Genomic DNA, 27,968 nt, shown 5'->3' with positions numbered 1-27,968 from the left:
TCTTGTTGCCAAAAAAAGTGAACATTCAACAGCTGTAGTAGAATCTCCATTCAACGTATTATGCAACTGATAGAACCAGTTGGCTGCACCTGTAAGGGAAATTGGTGTGTCCTTAATGATATGATAAATGCCACTATTTAAACAGAGAGTAGCTTGTAGAAACATGTTATCACTGTGACATTTGTGTTAGTATATTCTAATTACAATCACTCTGATTTACCTTTTTTAAGACCATAAAACGGGAAACGTTCCAAGAAGTGTTACTACTGGTTAATAGAATGACACTGACATGTATATTTTAATTGACCACGGAATATATTTGTGCATTCAGGCACCCCCCTGTATGTCCTAGCTCTTCACTATCCTCCAGTGAACACACACACACACACACACACACACACACACACACACACACACACACACACACACACACACACACACACACACACACACTCTTTTTGATCAGCCTTCCTGTGTTGCAGCCAATAAGCTGCAGCCTGAGAGAAGGCATACAAAACAAGCTGTCTCAGCACCCAAAAGAGAGAGAGAGGGAGGGAGGGGGGGGGGGGGGGGGGGGGAGGTTGGTGCCATCAGACTGAGAGCGTCAGAGTGTTCAACACTGCACAGCGGCAGCTGCGTAGCATCTCGCCAGAGGATAAGTAGAGTGGAGGAGGAAGGCAATAAGTATCACCTGCTAGAGAAAGACACTGGAGGAGAGGAGCTGCTGCTGCCAGCCTCTTCCTGCTCGCTGTGGACAATCTACTCCTCTGCTCTGTGTGCTGCTGCTCTGCTTCATTCAATCACTGCTGCTCAATCCACCAGGATTACTGTTGTTTTGTCTGCGTTGACCTGCTCCCACTCTCTGTCTGCCTCACGGTTGAGCGGCAGTATACAGAGCTCACTGCTCTACTGCTGTAGATATACTTACAGTGGGCAATGTCCAATCGGAGGTCTGCTAAGGTTAATTTGGGGCGTCAGTGATTCCCACCTCATCTGCTGTCATTGTCTGTGCCCCCCAACCTCCTGGTTAAGGCACTGGGCCATGATCTGGGGGGGCCATGAGCCCCGGGTGTATGCTGCTGTTTGTTTTTGGCTTTGTAGGGGGAGCGGTGGTCATCAACTCTGCTGTACTAGTCTCTCTGTCAGTGCTGCTGCTGGTTCACTACTCAGTCTCTACCCGTGGCTTACCTGCCCTGCCTTTCTTACCCTCCTTACCCAGAGCAAGCAGGTACTGTGTGGGTGGGGTGTGTGTGTGGTGCATCTTCCCAGCTGTGATGTGTGTCTGTATAAATAATGCTTGTTTACAGCCATGTAGTCGTAGTGTTGCTACCGTGTGGGTGTATTATAGTCATACAGTATGAGACTGCACTCTAAAAGTAGGTCAAGAGAGACGGGATCATCTGAAAGACTACACCACGTTAGATATTGTAATTTTGCCAGAGTTTATATCTGTTGCACGATTATCATAATTTGATTAACATCTTTTCCCAGATAAACAGTGGTGCAGGACTTATGCATGAGCAAGTGAGTTTTTTCCCTAACCCCTCAGTTCAAATAACAAAAGGCAGCATCGGTCACCATCAGTGGCCAGCATCTGACCTCTCAATATGGTGGTGTGTCTATTGTTTTGGGCTGCTGCTTTTCATTGCTGCCTGCTGCCTTCTCTTTTCAGTGGCAGCCATTGTTGTGCTTGACTGTGCAATATATTTTTATTTTCTTTATACGTAGCCACTGGATAGAGGGTAACTGCTGGTGTGTACCTGGTCTGATGCAGTGAAGAGTGTATTGTATTTATTTCAGTGCTATGGATTACTGAATATTATTGGACTTTCAGTGATAAGAGTTGTTGTGAAATGGGAGTTTGAAAATGAACACCTCCATGCAAAAGTGAGCTAGTTTGTGAGTTTTAATATACAGTGGGGTTCGAAAGTTTGGGCACCCCGGGTAAAAAATTTTATTAATGTGCATAAAGAAGCCAAGAAAAGATGGAAAAATCTCCAAAAGGCAACAAATTATAGATAATATAGATAGACATTTGTATTATATGTCACAAAAAGTAAGATTTTATTTCCATCATTTAAACTTTCATAATTACAGAAAGCAAAAAAAATGGCGTCTGCAAAAGGTTGGGCACCCTGCAGAGTTAAAAAAACTTGTACCCCTCCTCCCCTTTGTCAAGTGTCACAGCTTGGAAACGCTTCTTGTAGCCAGCCAAGAGTCTTTTGACTCTTGTTTGAGGTATCTTCACCCATTCTTACTTCCAAAAGTATTTCAGTTCTTTGAGATTTCTGGGCTGTATGTCACACACTGCTCTTTTAAGGTCTATCCATAGATTTTCAATTATGTTGAGGTCAGGAGATTGTGAAGGCCATGTCAAATCCTTCAGTTTACGACTCTTGACGTAATCCTCCATGGATTTTGAGGTGTGTTTAGGATCATTATCCATTTGTAGAAGCCATCCTCTCTTTAACTTCAGCTTTTTCACAGATGGCATTAAGTTAGCGTCCAAAATTTGCTGAAATTTTACTGAATTCATTTTACAACCCCAAAGCATGATTGGTCCCCCCCTATGCTTAACAGTTGGACAGAGGTTTCTTTTCCTTAAATTCTGTGCCCTTTCTTCTCCAAACGTACCTTAGCTCATTGCGGCCAAAAAGTTCTATTTTAACCTCTTTTGTCCACAAAACTTGTTTCCACAATGCATCAGGCTTGACTGTATGTTCATTTGCAAACTTCAAATGCAGATTTTTGTGGTGAGGACGTAGAAGAGGTTTTCTTCTGATGACTCTTCCATGAAGGCCATGTACAAGTATCTCTCTATAGTGGAATGGTGTAGCACAACTCCCAAACTTTCGAGCCCCACTTTAAGAGCTGTTGGATATTTCCCTGTCTCTGTGTGGCTCTCATCTGACCTCCTTCTAATAACATACATGGCAGAATGCATCTCCAGTCATAGAGATACAGACATAATGGCTTTGTGTTATTGCCTGAGCTAATAGGTGGGAGGTAATGGAGTTTATGAGGCAACTAGCTAGGGCTGGGCAATATAGAGAAAATCAAATATCACAATGTTCTTGACCAAATACCTTGATGTCGATATTGCAAGGATAATGTATGGTTGACTATTAGTGCTTTAACAAAATGTTATTTGCACAATGATATTTTTGATAATTATTCTCCAGAAATGATTTAATGACATAGTGGGTAAAGGTAAATGATAGAACAGTTACAACAGTCTGGTAAGTTCAGAAAATGACATCACTTTATTGTAATACAGCATGTAAAACCACGTAAAGACAACACTTACCATATTACGATATCACAGTATATCCAAAATCTAAAACAATATCTAGTCCCAGCCCTACAACCAGCTTTTATTTCTCTTCCTACCATTTCAGTAGCATACGGTCCCAAGGGAGTCTTTGCTACAACACCTCTCTGTGAAGTCTTGACTCACATCACACATTCAGTTTTGTTTGGTCTAACTGATTACATAATGCTAAACTGCTTCCACGGCACCAAACAACTTACACATTAAAATGACTGCCCATTTAATTTAGCAAAAACGAATGAAATGTAGAACATGTTATGTAAATGAGTTCAGACTTAATGAAGTACAATAGCTGCTGCACCTAACTTTATTCATGACTTCACACTACGGCCTTTTCTACCAAGTGTCAGTCTCTCTGTAGGAGAGAGGGTCAAAACATTCAAACTAATGAAAACATGTCCAACCTGATTTATGTTTTATAAAATATATTCCGTACCTTGCACTTTTTACTGAACAGTATAAATCACATGTTCTTTCACGATGCTGTTGTCAGGACTGCTTTCCCTGCCAAATGTTGTCTCTACTCCCAAAGCAATCAGGCGGACTAGCAGTGGGGCTCTAGGGATGAGGATGTTGGTCTGTTGTCTTGACACAGAATTCACTACACATATCCGTTGTACCCAGAGGATGAATCCTAATGACTTTGTTATTCTCTGTTAGCGCAACCAGTAGATGAAAGCTTCCACGTATCCAGTGATATAGTGTATCTTAAAGGTCCCATGGCATGAAAATGTTACTTTTTAGCGTTAACATGCGTTCCCCCAGCCTACCTATGGTCCCTCAGTGGCTAGAAATATTGATATGTGTAAAGTGAGCCCTGGGTATCCTGCTCTGCCTTTGAATGAAATGAAATGAACGCTCAGATGGGCGGATCTGGAATCTTGCTCCTTATGAAGTCATAATGGGCAAGGTTATCTCCCCTTTCTCTGCTTTGCCCGCTCAGAGAATTTGGCCCACCAATGAGAGAGAGACATCATGGCTTTCAAAGTAGCAAAATGGCAATTGGTCAAGGCCACACCCCCAGCCTCCACCTTGCCCCTCACCTCTCTCCTCCTTAAGATACAGACTTGGCACATACTAAGGAAAGCTCATTGTGGGACTGGCTCTAGTGGCTGTAATTCTGCACCAAGGCTGAATTTTGGGAAGGAGACTTCAGATATGGCATTAGGGGACTACTAAGGTCTGTATAAAAGCATCCAAAAAGCACCATGTCATGGGACCTTTAACATCTGCAAGATGGAGTGCAACAACAACTTGTGCAGACATTTATGGTTCCCAGATAATGTTTTATACTGACTTTTTTGATCCCCTGTCTTTTCCTCTAGCACCATCATGAAGTTGACATTTGTGGTTTTAAGGGATGGATTAATCAGACATTTAGGACACACATTCATGTTCCTCTCAGGAGAAATTGTAATGACTTTGACAAACCCCTAACTTTTTTCTCTAGTAGTCATCATTACGCTAACAATTTAATTTGTCCAATACTTTGGTGTATGTACCTGCAATGACAATGATATCCCAATCAGCCTCTGCTATACTTTATAGAAAATGTTAGCATGCTTTCTTGCTAAACTAAGATGGTAACCGTGGTTAACATTACATGTTAGAATTGTCATTGTGAGCATGGTGACATTAGCATTTCACTCAAAGCACAGCTGTGCCGGAGCCCAGCCCTTATAAAGCTGCTAGAATGGCTGTAGACGCTTAGTCTAGATTTCGGTCTATTCCAATTTACGTTAATAACTTAACCAACAGGCCAAATTCTCAGACACTTTTTGTATTCCTAGGTTTCAGAATTGCTCTTTTTTTTTCTTTTGAATCATCCCTCGTATCTTTTGTCTTTGTTTCCAGAAGGGAGCGTCCTATCTCCATGGGCATATTCCAACTTCCCGGGACTGATGGTATGACCCCTGACCTCCAGAGAGAATCCGTAGACACCTCTTCAGAGCCATGGAGAGACAACATTAACCATCCACGGTCCAACACTAGCCTCAAGGTATGACACCCAGCTACGCTCACACACAGTGTTCCTGCTTTTGAGGTCTTAAAAGAATTAAAAAGAAAGATGTCTTTATGTCACAAATTATAAAGTGTAAAGCTACTGTCTGAAGTTGGCTTGCAGAGCTTCCCACGGATCAGACTAGTGACATCATGCCCAGTTCAATAAGATTGAGGAAACAAAATGCAAGCACTCAATGCAAACCCCAAAGAACGAGTACATTTCTATTCAGAGAGAAAGGATTGTTCAGTGTGTCCAGAATGTCCAGAAAAGCAGCAGCTTGTGTGTAACTGGGTGGCTTGGAGCCCAGCAATCAGAGGAAGTCGTACCATTCGGGGGCCTGCCTTTAACCTCATAGGAGGGTGGAAAGAACAGAGTGTCTTCACATTGTTGCTGTTGGAAACCATGCTGCAAGCAAGGCCCCATCATGCATATTAATGACCACCTTATAAGTATTCATTTGCTGATATTACACAGGGTCAGATAGAAATTGTAACTAAGGTTTTGTAACTGTTATTTTGACCCACATTATCAGGAGTTGTTTCATAACTGGCAGCAAATGTGACTGATATGGTTTAAACTCCTTTTGAACACCTCACCCTGAGTACAAGAGAGGTGTACATCTTTCTCACAACTTTTACACACACAGACATACCAGGCAACCCCAGTGAAGAGCTACAGCAGTGCCTTTTCTTTGTATTTTGTCCTCTGACTTGACATTTTCCAAAGATTTAGTGTGTGTGTGTGTGTGTGTGTGTGTGTGTGTGTGTGTGTGTGTGTGTGTGTGTGTGTGTGTGTGTGTGTGTGTGTGTGTGTGTGTGTGTGTGTGTGTGTGTGTGTGTGTGTGTGTGTGTGTGTGTGTGTGTGTGTGTGTGTGTGTGTCATTGCTTAGTGCTACTGTAACAACAAAAGAGTGATGACACCATGCAGACAAGAAAGGAAATACTGCCATCAGTGTTCAGATAGATGAACCAGACCTTAAAAAAGGGAATACATTTGAGAAAAAAACTGTATGGAGAAAGCTTAATCCTCTAATGTTATCTCATTTAAATTCTGTGAAAGCCTTAAAGTAGGACTGGGAAATAGATACATTTTATATCGATATCCAGATATGCTTTTCCTGGTTTCAAAGACAGCATTACAAATCATGTATTTTTCCGAACTTACTGAACTGTTCTATTATTTTAAACAGCCCAACGATATCGTAACAAAATATTGATTTGAAGGTATTTGATCAATAATATTGTGATATCTGATTTTCTTCTTTTGCTCAGCCCTACATTACATTATTGGCTGTTTTCAAGGTGACCAAAGGATCTGTATGGATGCTTTGTTGTTTTCCTGCCACTGTGCTATTAATAGGACTAAGCCGCTGGCATTAATGTATCACAACAATACAGTGTTAGAAATTCTGTGTGCCACCAGGGTGTTATAAGAGCTGATGAAACCTTGTGATAGAGTGATTGACTGAACTGTTTATCCTACTCATTTTCATTAAGAATGCAGCCTTTAACCACCAGGTTGACAAATCAAAAAAGTGTGAAATAACTGAAAATACGTCTTATATTCTAGTTTCTTCAAATTAGCCACCCTTTGCTCTGATTACTGCTTTGCACACTCTTGGCATTCTCTGGATGAGCTTCAAGCGGGAGTCACCTGAAATGGTTTCCCAACAGTCTTGAAGGAGTTCCCAGAGATGCTCAGCACTTGTCGGCCCTTTTTCCTTCACTTTACGGTCCAGCTCTCCCCAAACCATCTTGGTTGGGTTCAGGTCCATAGACTGTGGAGGCACAGCACTCAATCACTCTCTTTCTTGGTCAAATAGCCCTTACACAGCCTGGAGCTGTGCTTGGGGTCATTGTCCTGTTGAAAAATAAATCATGGCCAACTAAACGCACACCGGATGAGATGGCATGTCGCTGCAGGATGCTGTGGTAGCCACGCCGGTTCAGTATGCCTTCAATTTTGAATAAATCCTCAACAGTGTCACCATCGCACCTCCTCCTCCATGCTTCACGGTGCAAACCAGGCATGTACAATCCATCCGGTCACCTTTTCTGCGTTGGACAAAGACACGAAGCAGAGGTGACTCTTGGTCTTCCTTTCCCGGTGTGGTCCTCATGTGAGCTAGTTTCGTTGTAGCGCTTGATGGTTTTTGCCACTGCACTTGACACATTCAAAGTTTTCACAATTTTTATCCGGTACCTTCTTCCCAACCTCAACAGGGAGAAAAGCTGTTACCTGTGTGGTATGGATCCTTAATGATTCTCCTTGCCTTTTACTTGCAGCGCCTGGTGTAAACATGCTTAAGTCAGGGTAGGCCTATTGTGTTGTTTAGCCAAAGCTAGTGGCTTAGTGGGACAGTCAATGCAACTTAGCCATTTTTAATGGTCTTTGTTACTCCTTTGCATTTCCTGCTATGACAAGTCAAATTATCTACTGTGAAAAGGTCTATTTGAGACAGAACATGGGCTCATAACTTCTTAAAACTGTCAGGATGTATGCTTTTTAAAGGCTGTTTTGACACCCAAACCTAATTTTGATTGTGGTTGTACATTGCCATAATGAATGTGATTTGTGAAACATGGAGTGTCCTGGTTGCATGTTCTTATGTTTGTGTTGGTGTTAGCTGCACTGGAAAGGTGCACACTGTTTGGCACAGTTTGTGTTAACCTCTATTATTTTCATTAATTTGATTTCAACAAAATGAATGTACATGTTTGTGCTAATGTAGTTTTCTTAAAAGATTCCTGTTTGAAGAATCCTCACTCAAGGTCCACTTGCTTTGGAAAAAAACTAGCAAGGGGACCTTGAATTAAGATTCTTTTGTAAAGCTACAGTTTACAAAATCAACGTCCACTTTGTGGAGTGGACTTTCTTTGAGCGTTTATCTTTTTTTAATCTACTTTGGGAATTGAGTATTTGATTTATTTTGCTTGGTCCGACTTCTGTTATATTTGTTTTGTTTATACTTTCTTTTATACTTTGTGTCATTTTGTATGGTTTGCAATCATACAAATGTGCTGCACACTAACTGTATTTACAGCTTAACGTGTTGGAGGTTCATAATGTTTAACTAGTTGAAATGTATTGTTGACTTTATGAAGATCATAGTTTTACTTTTTGTTTTCCTTGTTATCCTCTGACTCTCTTCTTCTCCCCTTCTCCCCCTCCATTTTAAGGATGAGTTGGCCGGTTCGAACCGCGGAGGCTCCAAGTCCAGTACTCCCAACAACCGGGGAAATGTTTCCAAAAGTGGAACTCCTGTATCTTTACAAGCTGGAGGTTCCAAATCCAACACCCCCATGTCCTCTCAGGGTGGTCCCACTAAATCAAACACTCCCACATCTACACACAATGCTAACTCTCAGTCCAATACACCGCTATCTCCTCATGATAGAGTGTCCACCGGAATGAGTCCTGTGTCCCACCAGGGCGAAGGGTCTGCCTCTCTCACACCTGTGCCTATTGCTTCTTTGGATATTGCCATGGAGTCTGTAGAGCAGGAAGTTTCAGATGGGCTCAACAAGAACCTAGACAGGAACCACGGAACACCAAAGAGCAGTAAGCACATTGCAGCCATGCGAGGACAGCAGGGTGAGCTTGGACACGATAGTCAGGACTTTGCCACTACACCCCTCAAAGGTGATGGTTAATGCTGCAGTTAAAACACCTATATACACCTATATCTATAATGACTATAACACAGGACTAGTAGCACTTTAACATCATCTATCTGCCATTTGAGTGTACTCACTCCTCTGATTTGTATCTCTGCTGGCTGCATTAGATGGAGCACACAACCAGGAGAGCTCTGAGGTGCAGGCCATCATAGAGTCCACTCCCGAGCTGGACATGCACCATGATGGCTGCTTAGGAACAAGGTACAGGACTCATGATCAGATGTTTTATCATCATTATCCTACAATTAAGAAAACCTTAATAAGGATGAGTATGTCTCTGAGTATGTGTTTCTTTTCCTCAACAAATCCCATGAGGAGACCAAAACCAACGATGCGTCAGTATCGTTTCATATGGTATTGTTTATGTGGTATCCCCATATTTAAACAGTATATTGTCCCCCCCCTTTCTATCCCTGGCTCATTAATGTGTTTTTAATAGTATTTTGGACAGCAGTGGAGCTCTAAGTCACATAGGAATAAGTTGCAGTATATTAGGTAGTAATTGTTATTAGAATTAATTTACTGTCGGTTATGGAATTTGTTGTTGAAAAACATAGATTCAGAATGACTGCCCAACAAATACACATCATCATCTTAGTTTGGAATCCATTTGTACTAAAGTGTTAGAAACAATAGTGTTCAAAGTAGAAGCTGTGTTCACTTGTATGATGGCGTTATTTTGATTAATAATCATGTTGCAGTATCAATGCCTCTTTCATCAATTTCCTCCCTCTAACTTATCTGTCCACCCAGCACACCAACTATAGGCGGCATAGAGAATCTAGCGTTTGACCGCAACACTGACTCTCTGTTTGAGGAGCTGTCGTCGGCAGGAAACGACCTGATAGGAGACATGGATGAAGGCGCCGACATGCTGGGTAAGAAGCATCCTGACTTGATCTCGTAATTTCATCATAATCTCTACTTTTACAGACTGCTTTCTTCCCCTGTTGAATTTTCTGAATTGTCTTTTCTTTGGCTGTCTGGCTTTATCGTCCTCACAGAAGAGTTTTCTGGTGTGTATCAATGAATTCCCTGAAGATCTCTCTACCAGCTCCTTATTCTCCTCATTTGTGTCCTTGATTCTGGGTTCACTTTCAGTTCCCCCCCCCTTTCGTATGGATGTGCAGAATAGTGAATAGTGCCACTGTGTTGAGAAGGGCAGTAATACTATAGACTTCAGTTTTAGTCAAATGAGCCAATTTAACTTACTTACAGTGTTATAAACATCTTTCTGATTTGCATTATCTCTTGCATGACTCTCAGACTACAACTTTCTAGGTAAGACTGAGAGAAAAATATGTTGGTCTGCAAGGAATACTTTTTTATTGATGCGATTTTTCAATATTTGTTATTTTTCCTTTCACGACAAAGCATATAAGATGAAATATTTTGTATTCACATTATGGGTGGTCATTTTCAGGTATGGGTCGGGAAGTTGAACATCTCATCCATGAAAATGCCCAGCTATTGGAGACCAAGTTAGTAATCATAACCTCTTTTTTTGAAGCCATCTCTGCCCCACAAATATTGAAGCAGCCGGATATAATAACAAACACTGAAAGGGGCTGTACTCGATATTTAGAAGATTGCCGCAACATGACTCTCACAGACTGTTCCCCAGGTTGTTAAATACCGCCGCTTTGTCCCGCCCCTTGGTGTCAGATACAGAGGAACAATGCACTCACAAAGCACTCACGCTCACACATGCAGCATGACCGGCTATCAAAACAAAGAACAGACAAACTCAGAAAACAGCACGCACAGAGGGAGTGGGATTTTTATTCTATGCTAATGATGCCGTTACTCCACTCCATTTCATAGTAAATAGTTGCATACTGCCATATTAATGCTCTGAATTTAGAGTACAGCCAATTTAATATTTTTTTTTTTACTGTTGAAACTGAACTATATTGCAAACATTTCAGTTTTAGTGGGCCATGTAAGGTTACATGCCCAATAGTGGCAACACCTTCCCCACTTAGTGTGTATATGCTTGTTGTTATTGTTTCTTGATATTGCCCTTTGTGTTTAGCATATGGTTAAAAAGTGTCTGACTGTTACCCAGACCTATTTGCAGTGTCTACTTATGCACCTGCAGTTTGGATGTAAAAATTGTAGTCTTGTTATTTTTCTCATTTGATTTGAAATTATGCACATCAAAGCAACAATTAATAGACATTCAATGACTTACGAATATTAATTATTAATTACGTTTCTTCAGTTAGACCTCGTTTCAAGTGGTGCTACTTCTTTTTTTTTCTCTTTTTTTTTTTTTACACCTTGTTGCACTTTATTATAGAGATTGATAATGAGGTTTGAAAAGCTATTTCATGAATACATAAAATCTGAATTGTCCCCCTTGCATTGTTGAGAAACAGGACAGTGCTGCCACCTTGTGTTTAATTTAGATATCCCAGTAGAATGTATGCTGATATGCTTGTTTCTTTGTTTTCAGAAATGCTTTGAATGTGGTGAAAAATGACCTGATAGCACAAATGGATGAATTGACTTGTGAGAAGGAGGTTCTGCAAGGTGAGCTAAATGCTGTCACTCAGGCCAAGACTAAACTGGAGGACAAGAACAAAGAATTAGAAGATGAACTCAAGAAGTGAGTTGGTTTGGACTTTGGTTTCAAAACACACACAATATGCAACACTAACTGCCTACCATTCTATTGGTATATCTAGTCTGTATAAGTGTGTATAAACGTGGTTGCGAATTAGAATTTGAGTTTGAATTTCACCTGCAGGATTCGAGCAGAGCTCGAGGCCTCCAAAAACAAGGTCAAGAATGACAACGAGAATGATGTGAGTGAGAGATTTAATGTGAACTCTGTGTCTGATACACCTGTATAGATTAGAGCAGTACAAGTTGTTGTGGAATGCTACCTACTGTAAAGGTTGAACCTGATTTTAAATTTCTCAAAATAGTTATATTTCAATGCCAAAAAATTCTATTACAACAAAACCTTTAGTGTTCCCCTTAAAAAGCTTCATATGTATTGATAGCAGTCTACTCACATGTTTATTACCACACACATGGATGGATGACTCACAGACCGCAGCTAGTACGTATTCCACGTGTTCCCCTCAGTCACTTTCACCGCTCACTCCGTATACAAAACCTAGCAGTCTACTTGGCACGTTTTTTGTGCAAACCCAAACAAAAGCACTGATTGGCTGATCCCTGCCATCCCACAAATGGTGATTCTTTTGTCTCATTCACCCATAAACACACACCCATCTCTTTCAACAGCATTGGGCATACTGCAGCAGCTTTGTTGAATTGACCGCAAAGCTACAGCCAACTTATTTGTAAAGACAGAACGAGGCCATCAGCCAAATCTGGGTTCATTTAGACCGATGCAGGGGTCCGTGTATCAATGTAGCTGTATCTGGGATAATACAACCAGATACCAATTCAGATTGATGAATCTTTACACCCCTACTTCATGGTCATCGTATTGATCATCTGATTTTAAATAAAAGGCCAAATGTGAGCATGGGTTACATATAATCTGTAGATGTAATGAATAGTGGTTCAGTGGACTTAAACCGGCGTTGTGCCTGCAGAGCGATGTGCCTACAGCCCAGAGGAAGCGCTTCACCAGGGTGGAGATGGCCAGAGTCCTGATGGAGAGGAACCAGTATAAGGAGAGGCTAATGGAGCTGCAGGAGGCTGTCAGATGGACGGAGATGATCCGGTAAGAGAGGAGGAACAGAGGCTGGGCTGATCAAATAGTGGAAAATATCTAATTGAAGTTTTTCTTACCACATGCGTCAAACTGCAGGTCTGTATTCATGTTCTACATGGTAGTAAAAAGACAGTTGTGTTGTGCAGAAGTCAGGTTGATACACAGCTGACAGCCCTAATGGACAACTGTTAGAATTCATATTATGGCAAGAACCAATCAGCCAAGTAAAAAGAAACAAGATATATATCTATATCTATATATCTATATATATATATATATATATATATATATATATACAAGATATATATATATATATATATATATATATATATATATATATATATTACAGTTTTAAGGTAATTAGGCTGAACGATGAGGTCTAAGTTTAACAGGTAGATTCTGATAAATGTATTCAATAACTGATGTGATGGTTTCTGCAGTAGAAGACTCGCCACTTTGTTAGTCTTTTATGAATAGCAAAAAGATTTTTTTTCCCAACATCAAATGTGATACACAGTGATGTTTCTTCTTCCACAAAACCATCTTTGGCATAGTGTAAGTAGTACAGAAGCCGGCATGCATAGAGCATATTCACAAGACAAAGAAAAGATTTGTTTTTGTTGTGTTGCCAGAAAATTGCTTTCTTTGATATAAAAACAGTTAATCATTTAGCCCTAATTTCAGGTTAAGGGTGTTATCCTTGCCGTTGTTGGTTAAACATTCTACACACTGCGATTATTTGATCATAATGTGCTGCCGTTGTAATTGAATGCAATCCCCTAGTTTCCTTTGCTTGATCCTTAACACACACATACATACAATAACACAAACCATCCACAAAGAGATAATACAAAGATAACTAATCAAAAAGAATTGTATGGTTTGAAGTTTCAAGTGGAAATGGAGGCAGTGACTGTAAAACCCCATCGAAAGCATTACCTTTGATTCGAAGTGAAATGTCTCTTTCAGGGCTTCAAAGGAGAACCCAGCTCTTCCAGAGAAGAAGAAATCCAGCCTCTGGCAGTTGTAAGCTCCTGTTTTCTTTTCAGTTCAGCTCTCAAATATCAGCCCCAGTTTGTTTACTGTGTTTTTTGATGGGTTTTATTTTGCTTTTCTTTCATATTCTATGTTGTATTCTCCAGGATGTAGGTAAATCTTTGACATGTTAACAGTGTCTACCTTGTGATGTTCATCTTGACAAAAAATCTCTTAACAGACGAGAGCCACCCAGGAAACAGTGGCTCTGATCTCACATCTGAGCTGCTTTACTGCCACAAGTATTTATTAAAAGTTAAAGAAAGTTGTAAATATCAAACGTGACAGACTCTTTTGAGGGTATGAGGGGGATGCACGTCTTTGCTCACAGAGGAACAAAATCTGATAACTGAAATTCTGTTATCCGATCCCTGCTCTCCTTTGTTAAGTTTCAAAAGGAATGAGTTTGGTTTGAAGGAAGACATTGTTTGGGGCAGGTTTTTGGCAATGGGATTGGGACAGTTGTGTGTATGAGAGAAGCAAAATTTGACCAATCCACCATCTCTTCTACCCTGTTTCTGTGTGTTTCTCTATATCCTGCTGGTGTTGTGATGTGTGTGTGCAGGAGGTGTGTTGAGAGGGTTGCTACAGAGATGGGAGGGAATGCAGGAATAAGGGTGGAATGTATTGGTCAAACAAAGCAAATAAACCCATTAAGATATACTTACCATTTCCTATCATAAAACGTAAAGCCATATATTATATGCTAAAGTATTCATTTGAAACATCTGATGCCGACTGTATATACACTGTCGGATGTAATGGGTTAAATACTGTGTGCTCTCACTGTAGAGTTAGGTGGAAATGAAGTGCTGTCTAGTTTTGCTCTGTGTTGTTGACTAACATCCTAGTTTGTGCCCAATATTAACCCTGCACTCAGCATTTTCAGACAGCTGCTCTGGCTAATGGGGACATGTACAGTAATGTCTACCTGTGGGAAAGCTGGCATGGTGTGTTGGCATGAGAAAAGGGAACAATTTTACCTTAAATGTTTAATCTTACTTCTGCCGCTGGAGCTACTGCTTGTGTCCACCCCGCTATACGTTTGTCTGTGTGCTTTTTTTCCTCTCTCGTTCCTCTCCACTTCCCCACCCTTACACCTCCAGTTTCAGCCGTTTGTTCAGCTCGTCGGGCGGGGCAGCCAAGAAGCCGGCAACGGATGCCCCAGTGAACGTCAAGTACAATGCACCCACCTCTCAGATTCAGCCGTCCGTCAAGAAGAGGAGCACCACGCTGCAGCAGCTGCCCAGTGACAAGAGCAAAGCCTTTGATTTCCTCAATGAGGAGTAAGTCAGTCAGGGTAAAATGAAAATGTGTGTCACTGTTACCTGTGTATGCTGAGGCACTGTTGAACCCCATAAGGTGCATCGACTAAAATTTCAAGAACATTTCAAAAACAGGAACAAGGGGCCACTCATCAACTATCTCGGGCATCACGCTTTTTAAACAAAAACATTTTTAAACACAATTTTACAATTTTAATTTTGCTCAATTCAATTATATTTTATCCTTAGTTTTAAATCCTGACAGACGTTATCTCAGGACACTTTCTAAATAGAGTAGGTCTAGACCACAGTCTATAATATACAAAGACCCAACAGTTCCCCCAAGAGCATGCACGTGGTGCACAATGCCAAGCTATAAAAACTCAAGCATACAGATCTGTCTTGTGGATGGGGCCTTACTGCTGAAACACATTCTAATGGCTTTCAAAGTTTTAAATTGGATCGCTGTGCTGTCTCGGGGTGCTTTCAAACTTTAACTGTCTGGTGCAGTTCAGATTAACTTAGATGCATTTCGGTTGGTGTGAAACCTGCTGCAGAATACTTTATAGTGACCTCTTTAGAACCTGGGTCTTAGTCTGTTCCAAATGGACTCACCAACCACAGGAGGTTAGACTGGAGATATGTGAATATAGTAAGAATTAAAATAAATCAATACATAGATTTTAAGTCTAGACAAAGATGGATTTAAACTGCAACAACTGTACTGGTTGGCAAGGAGACAAGATTTTAAATCTAGTTTGAAAAAGTCAGTGTGAACAAAAACTGGACAAGGTCTAAAAGACGATTACATTTTTATTTCTGGACCACATTAATAAACTGCAGGTGTGAAAGCGTCCTTAGAAACTCACTCCTATCAGCAGGACGGCATGTTTAATTAACATGACTTGCGGATGTATTTAAAATAACATTGACAGTAACCAGGCACCTTGTGGTGTGTAGACTTTTTCAATGAAGTAATTGTCAATGCACGGTATATGTCTGGTCTCTTAAAAATATCATTGCTGCTGCAAAATAGCCTCGGAAGGAACTTGTTTTGTTGGAACAGGTGTACGTTTCAAAGTTATTTTAGTTGTGCAACAGAAAACTCAGTTTGGACATCTCTAGCTAGCTGTCTGGATTTACCCTGCAGCAGAAGAAAATATTTTGGACCGTACTCATAAATCGACCAGAGTTTAAAATGCTAACACAAAAAAACCCAAGTCAACAGATATCCAGCCTAAATGTGTAAAATCAGGTGTATTTTCTGTTGGCAATGAAGCAATCTCGGAAGTGGAACGTCAAGGATTTACACTATGGAAACCCTAACCGTTCAACAATAGACATCTTTGTCAGTGAGCTGTTCTGTCCCGCAGAGTGGCAGCTGGTAATGTGGTGTCCAGGCGGGAGCAGAAGAGGGCTCAGTACCAGCAAGTCAAAGACCACGTCCAGAAGGAGGACGGCAGAGTGCAGGCGTGCGGCTGGAGTCTGCCTAAGAAATACAAAGTAAGGAGATGAGCACCAAAACCTTTGCAGTAGCCGTTTATGTCTTCTGTTAGCATTCTAACTCAGTGTTTAAAGAAGCCGCTGCACATGCCTATTGACATCTCACCTCAGGTAGTTATCATAGCTAAGAGTTAAGGTAAGAGCCAAAGGAATATGTATTGCCTAGTTTCTACAATATCAAAAAAGGGTTGCCAAGTCTTATAAAATGTTTCAACGGAACCACACAATGTGTGCCCAGTTCTACTTTTAATGTAAAATTGCGATATGAAATAGCCATCTAATTAAAGGCTTTTTTCATTTTTTTCATACCTTGGACCTGCTTTTTTTCTCTTTGAAGTTGTTCCCTTTTCAAAGACCACCTTCATAATCATTTTTTTCAACTTCTGAGCACTCCAGACTTTTTTTTCTCTCTTCATAACAGATTGTTTGCTCCTCTTTAGATGATGGTAGAGCTGTTGTAAGTTATAAAAGAAACCAGCTGTAATGCGATTGTGGTGTTTGTATTTTGTTTTAGGCCAATGGTGGCCAGACAGAGAGTAAGGTGAAGAATCTACCTGTTCCTGTCTTCCTCAGGCCGCTGGATGAAAAAGATGCTTCTATGAAGGTACTTACTTTAGCTTGTTAGTGTATAATAACTGTAATTGCATACAAATATTGTATTGGCTTTTTAAAATTCATATTATCTGCAACAATAAGGACATATTTATTTAGACTACTAGTCTTAAAACCAGTATATAAAACAATGTTTTAGCCCAGTATTAGGCAGACACTGTAGAAAACCATTCTAGTAATTGCATTGCATTTAATTATAAGGTCATTTTCTTGATAGTTTTCATACATGTATGAAAGCTCACAGGAGATTTGCAACACAGCAAAGTAGTGTGATAGGGATAGTCTCATTGTATTTGACGGCTGTACCTGGGTGTCTGTGCTTCAGCTGTGGTGTGCTGCTGGTGTGAACCTCTCTGGAGGTAAAACCAGAGATGGAGGTTCGATTGTAGGAGCCAGCGTGTTTTACAGCAACATCCCCGGACCAGAGAGCCCTAAAAAGAAAATAGGATCTCAGAGCAGCCTGGATAAACTGGATCAAGACCTCAAGGTACACACACAGACTCTGCTTGTTTCCAACACATGGTGATTTGGAAGTTAAGAAGAAATAATTCAAATCACACTTTTTCTTGTTGCAGGAGCAGCAGAAGGAGCTGCGGCAGCAGGATGAGTTGTCGTCGCTGGTTTGGATTTGTACCAGCACCCAGTCCACCACCAAAGCTATTGTCATTGACGGCAACCAGGCTGGAAACATCCTGGAGAGCTTCTTTGTGTGTAACTCCCACGTCCTCTGCATCGCCAGTGTTCCAGGTCAGCAGATGAATACATGTGCATCTGATGCACAGTGGAAGAGAGTTTTTTTTTTTTATTGCTGACATCCGTATTGTGTTCAGTGGCCCATAGAGGAACTGCACCATTTACGAGGGATGTCAAGTTTTCTTATTCATGATTATAAATGTATGTTTGTTTTTGTTTTTTTATTTAGGGGCAAGAGAGACAGACTACCCAGCTGGTGAGGAAGTAGTTCCTAACTCTGAGACAGGACCAGCAGGGGATGGCGGATCACAATCAACCGATAGCATCTCTGCAGTCGGCGATGACGTGCTCGGAGGCATCACTGTTGTTGGCTGTGAAGCTGAGGGAGCAGCAGCTGTTCCTCAGACAGCAGCCAGTCCAGGAGAAGACGGAGACAGTGGTCAGAGATGTTTACTGGTCAATCCTCTTTCCACCTGACATAGGAGTGTGTTCTCTGTGATCGGGGCCAATATATATTTCAAAGAAATAACTGTAAATGAATGCCAAGACTGGAACTTTTAACAAGCTGATATTATTCAATGAAGGTCTAAGTTAAGAAAGTTGCTAAAACTTATATAATAATAATACATTTTATTTAAAGGCACCTTTCTGGGCACTCAAGGACGCCGCACAGGGTATTCATATATTAAGATCAGCAAAACAAATACTATAAATAAAGAATAAAACAGCATAACAAATACTTCTAGGCCTAACAGCAGGACCAAAAATGTATCAATTTGAGGATTTTCAGCCAGTTAGGGGAGATTATTTGCTCTGAGATGCTTGATAAATACAAGCCCAGACTATGTTTTGGTAAAGCAAATATGCTTTAATCTGCCTTTGATCATTTGGTCAAACGGATGAGGAAAGTTAACATAAGCTCTAAAGAACCTAAAAAAATTCATTCACAACAATCTGCAATTTAGCGAGGGAAGGAATAAATCTGTTATTATCAGTGCACAATGATACTGAATAATCCATCTGGCCCCTGCAGTAATAAAGCTAAAATGACGCCATAGATATTACCTATACATGTGAGTCTGCCCACTTTACTAAGAGACAATCCTCTCTACAGAATCCAGACCAGCAGAGGAAGCCACAGAGGCAACAGAGGCCAGTGCAGGGCCTGCTGACCAAAGAGAGAGCCTTAAGGGAGTCTACACTGAACACGTCTTCACTGATCCACTGGGAGCTCAGCAGAGCACAGAGGCTCCAGCTAACTACTCCCAGAGGTAACACCAGGACGCCCATTACACAACCCAGTGTCATTACAAAACTGTCCGTTTTATCAGTGCAATCATAAACAAACCCACTGAGCAACACTATCATATCTCTGCAAAACAATTTCCCATTTGATCTTGAAACCTGTGGGCATATGTGTGATAGTAAATTATTTTTGCATTAAACCTGTGAGTCAAACTTCCTTGCTGCATCGCTGAATGGCTCCGTGTGTTTTGCCCATGGCTACCTTACTTACCATCTGCAGAATGGGCCGAAACATTGTATCAGGCATAGAACTAGTGAAAAACACAAATTTACATCCAGTTCTATCACTCTCCAATGCTGAAACTTGTTTTCCCCCTTGTTTATTGACTGTGTATGGTGACGTTAGATAGGGAGTAGATGTCTAGCCGTAGTAAGTACAATTATACAAATGCAGCCTCACTAATGCATGCTGACTCTGATGACCAGGGAGAGTGATCTGTTGAAAGATGGTGTGAGTTCAAACCCCAACGCAGAGGAGCAGGACCTGATGAGGGAAGAGGCTCAGAAAATGAGCAGTGTTCTGCCTACAATGTGGCTGGGGGCACAGAATGGATGGTGAGTTTTACATTTCAGTTGCCTAGCACACTTATGCCGTTTTTCCATCAATGGTACCTGCTCGACTCGCCTCGGCCGCGGTGCCCGTCCTCCTTTTTCCATTGTAGAGTAGTACTGCAACGTGCGTGAGTCGAGCATGCCTGGTCGTCATAGCAACACTGCAGAAAACCGCCATGACCTAACGTGACACGCACGTAGAACGTCAAAGGTGTGTTGTTTTTGATTCAGGGCATGTGGCTGTTGCCAGAAGACACATTTAGTTTCAAAAGAAGTTTGTTCAGTTCAGTTCAGTTTGTTAAAAAAAAAGTCTAGTCGAATAGGTACCATGCTGTGGTAATACACCATTATGTTTATGGCCAGAATTAAAGAAATCTTGATTGACAATGAAATTATTAAGAGAGCTATTCTGATTCTAGTGTGTATGTCCACTCCTCTGTGGCTCAGTGGAAGAGGTGTCTCCATTCTATAAAGCTGAAGGACTCTGTGCTCGGCATAGTGTAAGTACATTCAAATGACCCCAACATCCGATTCCTTCTCGTGTTGCTACTGTTTTTGATAGTGTAACGGCTCTTTCTCTCCCACAGGCATGTGAAAGGGCGTGTACTGGTGGGTCTCTCCGATGGCACTTTAGCCATTTTCCACAGAGGAGTGGGTAAGGAAACACAAGCACATGCAGCAAGTTCTTTTAAATTGAACAAGTAATATCTACCTTCTACGATTTATCTGCAAGTATCACCATGCATCTTCCATGACTTCCTTTATTTTTGGCAGATGGACAATGGGATCTGACCAACTACCATCTGTTGGACCTGGGGAGACAACACTACTCCATCCGCTGCATGACTGTAGTACATGACAAGGTGTGGTGTGGCTACAGGAACAAGATCTATGTGGTGCAGCCCAAAGCCATGAAGATAGAGGTATGATAAGACTTACCCCTTAGTCATTTATTTTTAAATTAATTAATTTAGAGTTCTGCACACACACATTGCAGTCAACCATTCAATTCAATATTATTTACAGTATCAATTCATAACAGGAGTTATTACTTTACAGATAGTGAAGGTCTAGACCACACATAATTTATAAAGACCCAACAATTCCAATAATTTACATAATTCCCCCAAGAGCAAGCATTTAATGCGACAGTGGCGAAGAAAAACCCGAACAGACCCAGGCTCTTGGTGGGCGATGTCTGACGGTGCCGGTTGGGGGTACTACCAGCATGTAACACTAGCATCTAAAAACATAAAGTATCTGCCTTACCTGCTGGTTTGTTGACCTACTAAGCAAGAAAAGGATTTAGTTCAACTTCTCTTTTTCCCCGCACAAGCAATAGTTGCTTCAAATCAGCTTGACGGTGTGTCTCTTTGTCCCTCAATGTCCCCTGCATTTCCTCCGTCCTTTGCAGAAGTCATTTGACGCCCACCCTCGTAAGGAGAGCCAGGTACGTCAGCTGGCCTGGGACGGCGACGGCATCTGGGTGTCCATCAGACTGGACTCCACTCTCAGGCTGTACCACGCTCACACCTTCCAGCACCTCCAGGACGTCGACATCGAGCCCTACGTCAGCAAGATGCTTGGTCAGTCCACTCTTTCCTACAAGAAGATTGAAATGCATGAAACATAAGAGGGCACTTACCAGGGGCCGACAGCCTTTGTTCATCAGCCCAGATGTTGTGCTCTTTTTCTCAGGTACAGGGAAACTAGGTTTCTCTTTTGTAAGGATCACAGCTCTCATGGTGTCGTGTAAGCGTCTGTGGATCGGCACTGGGAATGGCGTCATCATCTCCATCCCTCTGACAGAAAGTGAGTTCCAGAGCTAGACTGATATCTGTTTCTCTTTTTATTTTTAATGGGGCTATACATCTGGCGGACACACCCATTCCCACTTGCTGCTGCCCATATGTTTGCAGTCCCTTGTTACCATTATCACATTTGTTACACACAAAGTGCATCATAAACAACTCTCTCCCTCTCCCTTCCATCGTTCCATCGGAAGCCAACAAGGAAACCAATGCAGCACTCAATCAACCAGGAAGTGCAGTTCGTGTCTATGGCGACGACAGCAGTGACAAAGTGACAGCTGGGACGTTTGTTCCATACTGCTCCATGGCTCACGCTCAGCTCTGTTTCCATGGTCACCGAGACGCTGTCAAGTTCTTCACGGCGGTCCCAGGTTGTTTTACTTTTTTTATTTCTATATATTCCAACGTTATGTCTTAACTCTGCTATCAAACCCCTTTGGAGTGACCAAATCTCTTTTCTTTTATTGAATATTATTCTCTATAAAAAAATAAAAAAATTGTTGTCCTTAAAGTGGCTTCTGCCATACACTTAATAAGTAAAATATGATGTGATATTCAAATGAAATGACAGAATCAGCAGGCCTTCTTTCTGTGAATAAAATGTAACAAACTCATATTATCCATCGCAGATTTAAAAACGGATGAGTCAGAGAGCGGAGATCTCATTCCAATACAATAAACCGATAAGAAGGTCTGTAGCAGATAAACACAATCTGGACTTGTTTGCTGTTATTTACGGTTTGTGGCTCTGTGATTTCAGGTCATGCAGTTCCATCTGCGTCCTGCGGGGGGGAGGCGGCGGGTGACAAGACGACAGACGCCGCAACTCAGGAAGGAACCAAGTCCATGTTGGTGATGAGTGGAGGAGAAGGCTACATCGACTTTAGGATGGGTGAGTTTTGCATCATGTAATGGACAAAAGCATCTCTGTAATCACCACAGGAGACCTAGAGACAGTGATGCCCCTCTGTGTGTCTCTAGGTGATGAGAACGGCGAGGAGGACGAGGACCCCCTATTGAAACTGCAGCCCTTGCTGGCTAAAGCCGAGCGCAGCCACCTCATCGTCTGGCAGGTCTTTGCAGGCGAGGACTAAACTCTGACCTGCGTCCCCCCTCAGGCCTAATTAGCCTTTTCTCCCAAACCCGCTGCCATGTAGGAGGAGTTCAGGTGGATGACTCCCCTCCACAGACACGAGTTTGATCAGCACTTATTTCTTCCTCAAACGTGAACAATAACAGTGAAACAAGCAGAAACTCAGTGGTAAGCTGGACAGGAGCAGTGGAAACAGATTGAAGCAAACTGCATGTTGTTGTTGTTTCCTCAAATTTGTTCCTTTTAAACAGTGTCATGTCTTCTCATATTATTTGAGGTAAATACTGAACATTTTGTTACATTTGCTCAACAGATCCAATGAATTTTCCTCCCTAACGTTTCCAGGTTCTCTTAAATCAGTTCAGTTGTTGTGTACTAATTCTGGACCCATACAGAAAGGAATCATCTGTGAGCTTCCCTGCCCTTTAAAATGTAATACTCATTATGTGCGAGAGCAAATCGTGTGAGATTCTTGATGAATCCCAAATCCTCTTTCATGTTTTTCACCCTTTGAGAACTTGGCTTTTGATTGTTTGCAAGACGAACTGAATTGATTGCCAGTTGTTTAAGTCAAATGCAATACACAAGCTTCATCAGGTTAGTATCTCTTTGAGCAGAAGACAGCCCTGCATTTCTCCGAATATTCAAGAAGTTATTCAGTTTATGCCTCTCATGCTTGCATTACCATTCCATTCCAGGCACAGAGCTAAGCATCCAACACTCGGAAAAGTAAATGAAACCAGCAACATGGTGATAAAACCCAGAAGGTTGTTTAATCCCACGTACCACTGTTCTGAGAAGATTCTCAGAATCCTCAAAGATGATTTGCGACGCTGGCAGCATGGTTTTATGGATGGTAGTGTGTGTTGTTGAGTCCACTGCTTTGACCCAAACTCCGATCCTCAACAACTATGGGATGGATTGCCATGAAATTTGGTGCAAAAATTCCTTCACGCTAAACCAAGATGGGAAACCTTATCATTGTCAGTGTGAGCCTGTTAGCATTCAGCACAGAGCAACAGGTGTTGAAGTACAGCCTCACAGAGCTGCGTGTCTGTAGACTTAAGTCTTACTCAGGAATCGCTGTGTAATTATCAAAAAATCGGATACTTCATTCTGTGACTTGAATGTAATGAGAATACATTAGAGGCACATTTTTGCGTCTGAGTAACTCCATTCACAAAACCCTTAATTATGAAATGAAAAGCAGCGTCTTCTGCTACATCTACCACCACACACTGTAAACCCTTTCTTTAAGTTAGATTTGGTTTGCAATGCTGGTAGATTCATAGACCACAGACTTGTATTTATTCCAGAATTGCATGTGAAAGCTGTCAGTCCTCCGCTGTCAGTCTGCCCACCAGCTCCAGCTAGTAGACACTTTAAAAATATTTGCCTTAGGAATCAAGGGTTGAAAGGACTTGAAGTTACTATACTTCCCGGGTGGGACAAAGTATTTTGTCTTGAAAGAATGTTGTGCTTGTTACCAAAGGATAAAGAATGTAAGATGGATAGTTTGCCACATGCTGAAACAATAATAGTATGTTTTGAGTCTGCCTCCATGTAGATAACATGCACGAGTTTTTGTAACAGAAATCCGAACATAGAGATAAGATATATTTTTAGACTTTCATATTTGGAAATTGACATTTTCAGGGTGTAAGAGAAGAGAATGTGCTAGACCTGTCACTATGAGAGGAAACGAGCAACAACAGTGATGATTGCATAACAACACCCCCCCCCCCCTCCCAGTCCTTATCTTGACATTAGGTCAGAATTCTAGCATTGACATTTTTGGTTTTGCCGCGCTGTTCTGCCCACTTTGTGCAGGAAGATGCTTATCTGAATTTCTCAGTGATATCCCCTCCTGATGGCAAACTGATGTTTTACGTATGTTTTTATGAACTTTTTGTTGTGTTTGGTTGTTTTTTAGACTGTACTCTCTCTGAGTGCAGTGCACAAGGTGTTCTTTTGGTTGTTACATGAGAATATGTATTTCTGGCCTCTGTGTACCAGTACACTGCACTGGTATGGTCTTCGTTTTGTCCTCTTTGTATTGAACAGTATCAGAGGTCTGTCCTTATCTTGTGTGTGTCTGTGTGTGTGTGTGTCTTCTCTCCAGGAGAGGAATGAAATGTTATTGCAGTTTAGCCATTTCAGTATTTATTTACAATGATCAAGCCTTTGCAGTTCAGAATGTATCTTTGTACATTGAATATGAAGATGAATATATATATATATATATGATTGTATATGAAACATGAGCATTGCTTGGGTTTATTGTTTTGACAACAGTTGTTGCTGTTGAAAGGATATGAATTTGTTTTGTAGAAGGTAACCTTACTCATCTATGCACTATGTCTGAGGGGAGAGGCGTGAGGCGGGTTTGCTTCAGGCCTGTTTTAGATTTTTGAAGTGGAAACCCTGCAGCCTGTCCACAGACTCTGACCCAATCAGTTTTCCACTAACGCAGGAAAGGAAGGCAAACTATATTCGATTAGCAAGCAGCTTCATCCCACCACAGCACGATGGAGCATCCCTCCCTCCCCCACAGGTCTGCCATCCCTCTCATCTGCATACTGTATGACTCTCTCTCTTCCAGGTTAGCAATACAAACACCACCCTTTACTTCTACAGCATCCTAAGCCTTACTCATTATTAACAGTCAATTAAAGCAACTTTTGTTGGCAAGTTCTGTCTACTTGCAATGCTTTTTGTCTTCATCAGAAGCGATTAACAGCTAGCCGAAGATAAAGAGCTGACTCTTTATAGAAGTGTCTTTTTGTCTTCAACCTTGCAGTGAAACAATCTCTGACCAATCAAAGGCAAAAGAACCACTTAAACCTGGCTCACTTCACTAAACCAGGATCATTGTCCCTTCCATAAACAAGTTAAAACCATATACTAATTAATATACAGTCTATGGTTAAAATGTGTGTGTGTGTGTGTGTGTGTGTGTGTGTGTGTGTGTATATATATATATATATATATATATATATATATATATATATATATATATATATATATATATATATATATATATATATATATATATACTGTATGTGTGTTTACTGTATATGGTGTGTGTATAGTATATATAGGGTTAGGGTTACATATATGTACATATACATACGTATATTTATGTATGTAGATATATATTAGGGTTACATACTGTAGATGTACATATACATATGTATATAGACTGTGTCTATATATATATGTATATATATATGTATATATACTGTATGTGTGTGTGTGTGTGTATATATATATATACTTTTTTTAAAATCAAAGTAAGTACAACTTTGACCCATGGCTCAGCCTTTATTTGATGCATTATCTTTTACCTTCTCACTTTAAATGTAAATTAAATCAAAATAATACGGGGATCACAGCTAATCTGAAGGCATTTTAACAATATTTTGACCACATGGAACTGTTATGTCACTTGTACAAAACCCAGAAGCAAAATCCCACTGAATGAGAATTTTACTTTCAAGGAAATTATCTTATTTTGTTGCTATAAAATAAAGAGCTTGCCTGGGGTTTTATTTTAAACTTCAATTATGTTTCACATGCCACTGTGTTGAGTTTATTGCACTTTAGATACTGTACATCTTCTACCTCCATCTTCAATACATACCATATAGTGTGTATCACTTCTAGCAGGTTCGGTACATCCTTCCTGGTCACATGACCAGAGCAGAGATCTTTAACGCCCTCCTCAGACTTAATGCAGGGTGGGCCGGCAAATTATTGTTTGTTTTTTACGTTTTTCCTTTTTTTTTTTTTAACTTAAAAGTAAAAAAAATAGGCTATGCAATACTTCACTTTGCCTTTCATGTGTATGTCAGAACATGATGTAAGAATAATACATATACAGTGTAGTAAGGGGTCCCTGCTACGTCTCTGTTTCAGCCAATGGGCCCTTGGACTAAAAAACTTTGACCCCTGCCTTAGGGAACCTATCCACTTTTTCTTTACCAACACTAGGTGGCGTGCTTGAACTACACTGTAATCCTGTTTTCCCAGTGACTTTCTTGGAAGGACAGAAGCACCCCTCCCCTGCCTGTGATTGGTCCACCACTGTTCTATTTGAGGCCTTGCTTTCAACCCATTGAATGAGGCTGAACCGGTGCTTAGCAGGCAGAGAGACAGATCGAGAGGCTTTAATCTCTTCCCGAGCTCTGAGGAGAACACCTGGTTGTCATGGAGCCCAGTCATGAAAGTGGAATAGCAGGTTAAGGAGTAGAAATACAGAACAGTACGTTGAGACTGGTGTGGTTGTAAGAGCATGTCACCGATGAACAACAATTGGCTTGTTTACTTCTCGGTTTACTGTCTTGATAAAAACATTGAAATGTTATTAAGTGACATGTAGCGTAGAATTAGCACAAATACTGAAAAGTTAAAATGTCACCGAAACTGACTCAGCAATGTCACAATGGCTACCATAAGCTACTGGTCATACACCAAACCAAGTAAAGGGGCCAGATTTGGATGCAAGAACAACTCCTTTGAAATGTGCTGCAAGCCTATTGATATTTTTTCCCCCTTACATTACTTTTAATTTTAAACTTTAGGTAGTTTTGAAACCAGTCATTTCACACTATCACTTACGTAAAAGTTGATACTTCTTTTACAGAAGTTTTTTTAAACCCTAGTATCTACACTTCTACCTGAGTAATGAATGTGAATGCTGTTGACATCCACTACCAGTGCAAATGTCTGCTTACGTGTGTGTGTGTGTGTGTGTGTGTGTTTATATTTCACAAAAGGCCACATGGGTGTAATGAGGTGGATGCTGACCTTGCTGAATGCCATGTTTTTACCAGAAGAAGACATAGTCGAAATCCCAGCTCGCAGAAATTCACCATCTCCTCTGTGGTGCATCTATTCAGCATGACTCATAAGTACCTCACAAATGCATACACGCTACAGAAGAGGAACAACACACACTTTCGGAGTGTGTGTTTACGCAGCACGTAGTCTGCTTTGTCAAGAAGCAAGAAACTTGTTGCAAGAAACAAGTAAAAACTCCTTTTAGGAAGAAACCTCTGTGATGAGAAAATCTTCCTGTAAGGGAGAAACCTCAGACAGACCCAGGCTCTCGTTGCCAGTTGGGGGTGTGATGAACAATGGCAATACTAGTCACAAGCAGGGTGTAACAGGGGCGTAAAAGGCATAGTAGGGCGTGGCAGGGTGTAACAGGGCATTGCAGGGCGTGGCAGGGCATGGCAGGGTGTAACAGGGCATAGCAGGGCATAGCAGGGTGTAACAGGGCATAGTAGGGCGTGGCAGGGTGTATCAGGGCATAGCAGGGCGTGGCAGGGTGTAACAGGGCATAGCAGGGCGTAGCAGGGTGTATCAGGGCATAGCAGGGCGT

The 27,968-nt window shown here is 41.2% G+C and overlaps 1 protein-coding gene and 1 long non-coding RNA gene across 12 annotated transcripts in view; one reads left to right on the top strand and one right to left on the bottom strand.

Moving 5' to 3' along the window:
* The window catches only part of spag9b (sperm associated antigen 9b), a 38,531-nt gene extending 13,258 nt beyond the window's left edge, over positions 1-25,273 (top strand). Inside the window, exons 1-29 of one of the 11 annotated variants that reach the window (XM_034861323.1) lie at positions 614-1,228; positions 5,186-5,330; positions 8,516-8,984; positions 9,124-9,217; positions 9,770-9,894; positions 10,021-10,032; positions 10,283-10,297; positions 10,440-10,497; positions 11,475-11,627; positions 11,769-11,826; positions 12,592-12,722; positions 13,683-13,739; positions 13,856-13,858; positions 14,855-15,034; positions 16,387-16,516; positions 17,031-17,120; positions 17,454-17,615; positions 17,704-17,875; positions 18,051-18,260; positions 18,936-19,092; positions 19,553-19,681; positions 20,098-20,178; positions 20,266-20,333; positions 20,453-20,601; positions 21,093-21,264; positions 21,377-21,490; positions 21,681-21,860; positions 22,250-22,381; positions 22,471-25,273. In XM_034861323.1, the coding sequence (XP_034717214.1) occupies positions 1,059-1,228; positions 5,186-5,330; positions 8,516-8,984; positions 9,124-9,217; positions 9,770-9,894; positions 10,021-10,032; positions 10,283-10,297; positions 10,440-10,497; positions 11,475-11,627; positions 11,769-11,826; positions 12,592-12,722; positions 13,683-13,739; positions 13,856-13,858; positions 14,855-15,034; positions 16,387-16,516; positions 17,031-17,120; positions 17,454-17,615; positions 17,704-17,875; positions 18,051-18,260; positions 18,936-19,092; positions 19,553-19,681; positions 20,098-20,178; positions 20,266-20,333; positions 20,453-20,601; positions 21,093-21,264; positions 21,377-21,490; positions 21,681-21,860; positions 22,250-22,381; positions 22,471-22,583 (3,729 nt within the window). In that variant the 5' untranslated portion in view covers positions 614-1,058 and the 3' untranslated portion in view covers positions 22,584-25,273. Of the gene's footprint in view, positions 1-613; positions 1,229-5,185; positions 5,331-8,515; positions 8,985-9,123; positions 9,218-9,769; positions 9,895-10,020; positions 10,033-10,282; positions 10,298-10,439; positions 10,498-11,474; positions 11,628-11,768; positions 11,827-12,591; positions 12,723-13,682; positions 13,741-13,855; positions 13,859-14,854; positions 15,035-16,386; positions 16,517-17,030; positions 17,121-17,453; positions 17,616-17,703; positions 17,876-18,050; positions 18,261-18,935; positions 19,093-19,552; positions 19,682-20,097; positions 20,179-20,265; positions 20,334-20,452; positions 20,602-21,092; positions 21,265-21,376; positions 21,491-21,680; positions 21,861-22,249; positions 22,382-22,470 lie in introns of those variants that run through there. The other 10 variants (XM_034861315.1, XM_034861316.1, XM_034861313.1 and 7 more) reach the window with 10 other exon arrangements.
* LOC117937435 lies at positions 24,506-27,372 on the bottom strand. Its single transcript, XR_004655152.1, has 2 exons — positions 27,319-27,372; positions 24,506-24,693 (listed from the first exon to the last, which is right to left on the bottom strand). It is a non-coding gene; the product is annotated as an uncharacterized LOC117937435 (long non-coding RNA).
* Positions 27,373-27,968: the final 596 nt, after the last annotated feature.

The sequence above is a fragment of the Etheostoma cragini genome, chromosome 21 (assembly GCF_013103735.1).
Source record: "Etheostoma cragini isolate CJK2018 chromosome 21, CSU_Ecrag_1.0, whole genome shotgun sequence".
Lineage (NCBI taxonomy): Eukaryota > Metazoa > Chordata > Actinopteri > Perciformes > Percidae > Etheostoma > Etheostoma cragini.
Note: the sequence above shows the minus strand (reverse complement) of the source record. Positions and strands in the feature narration are given on the sequence as shown.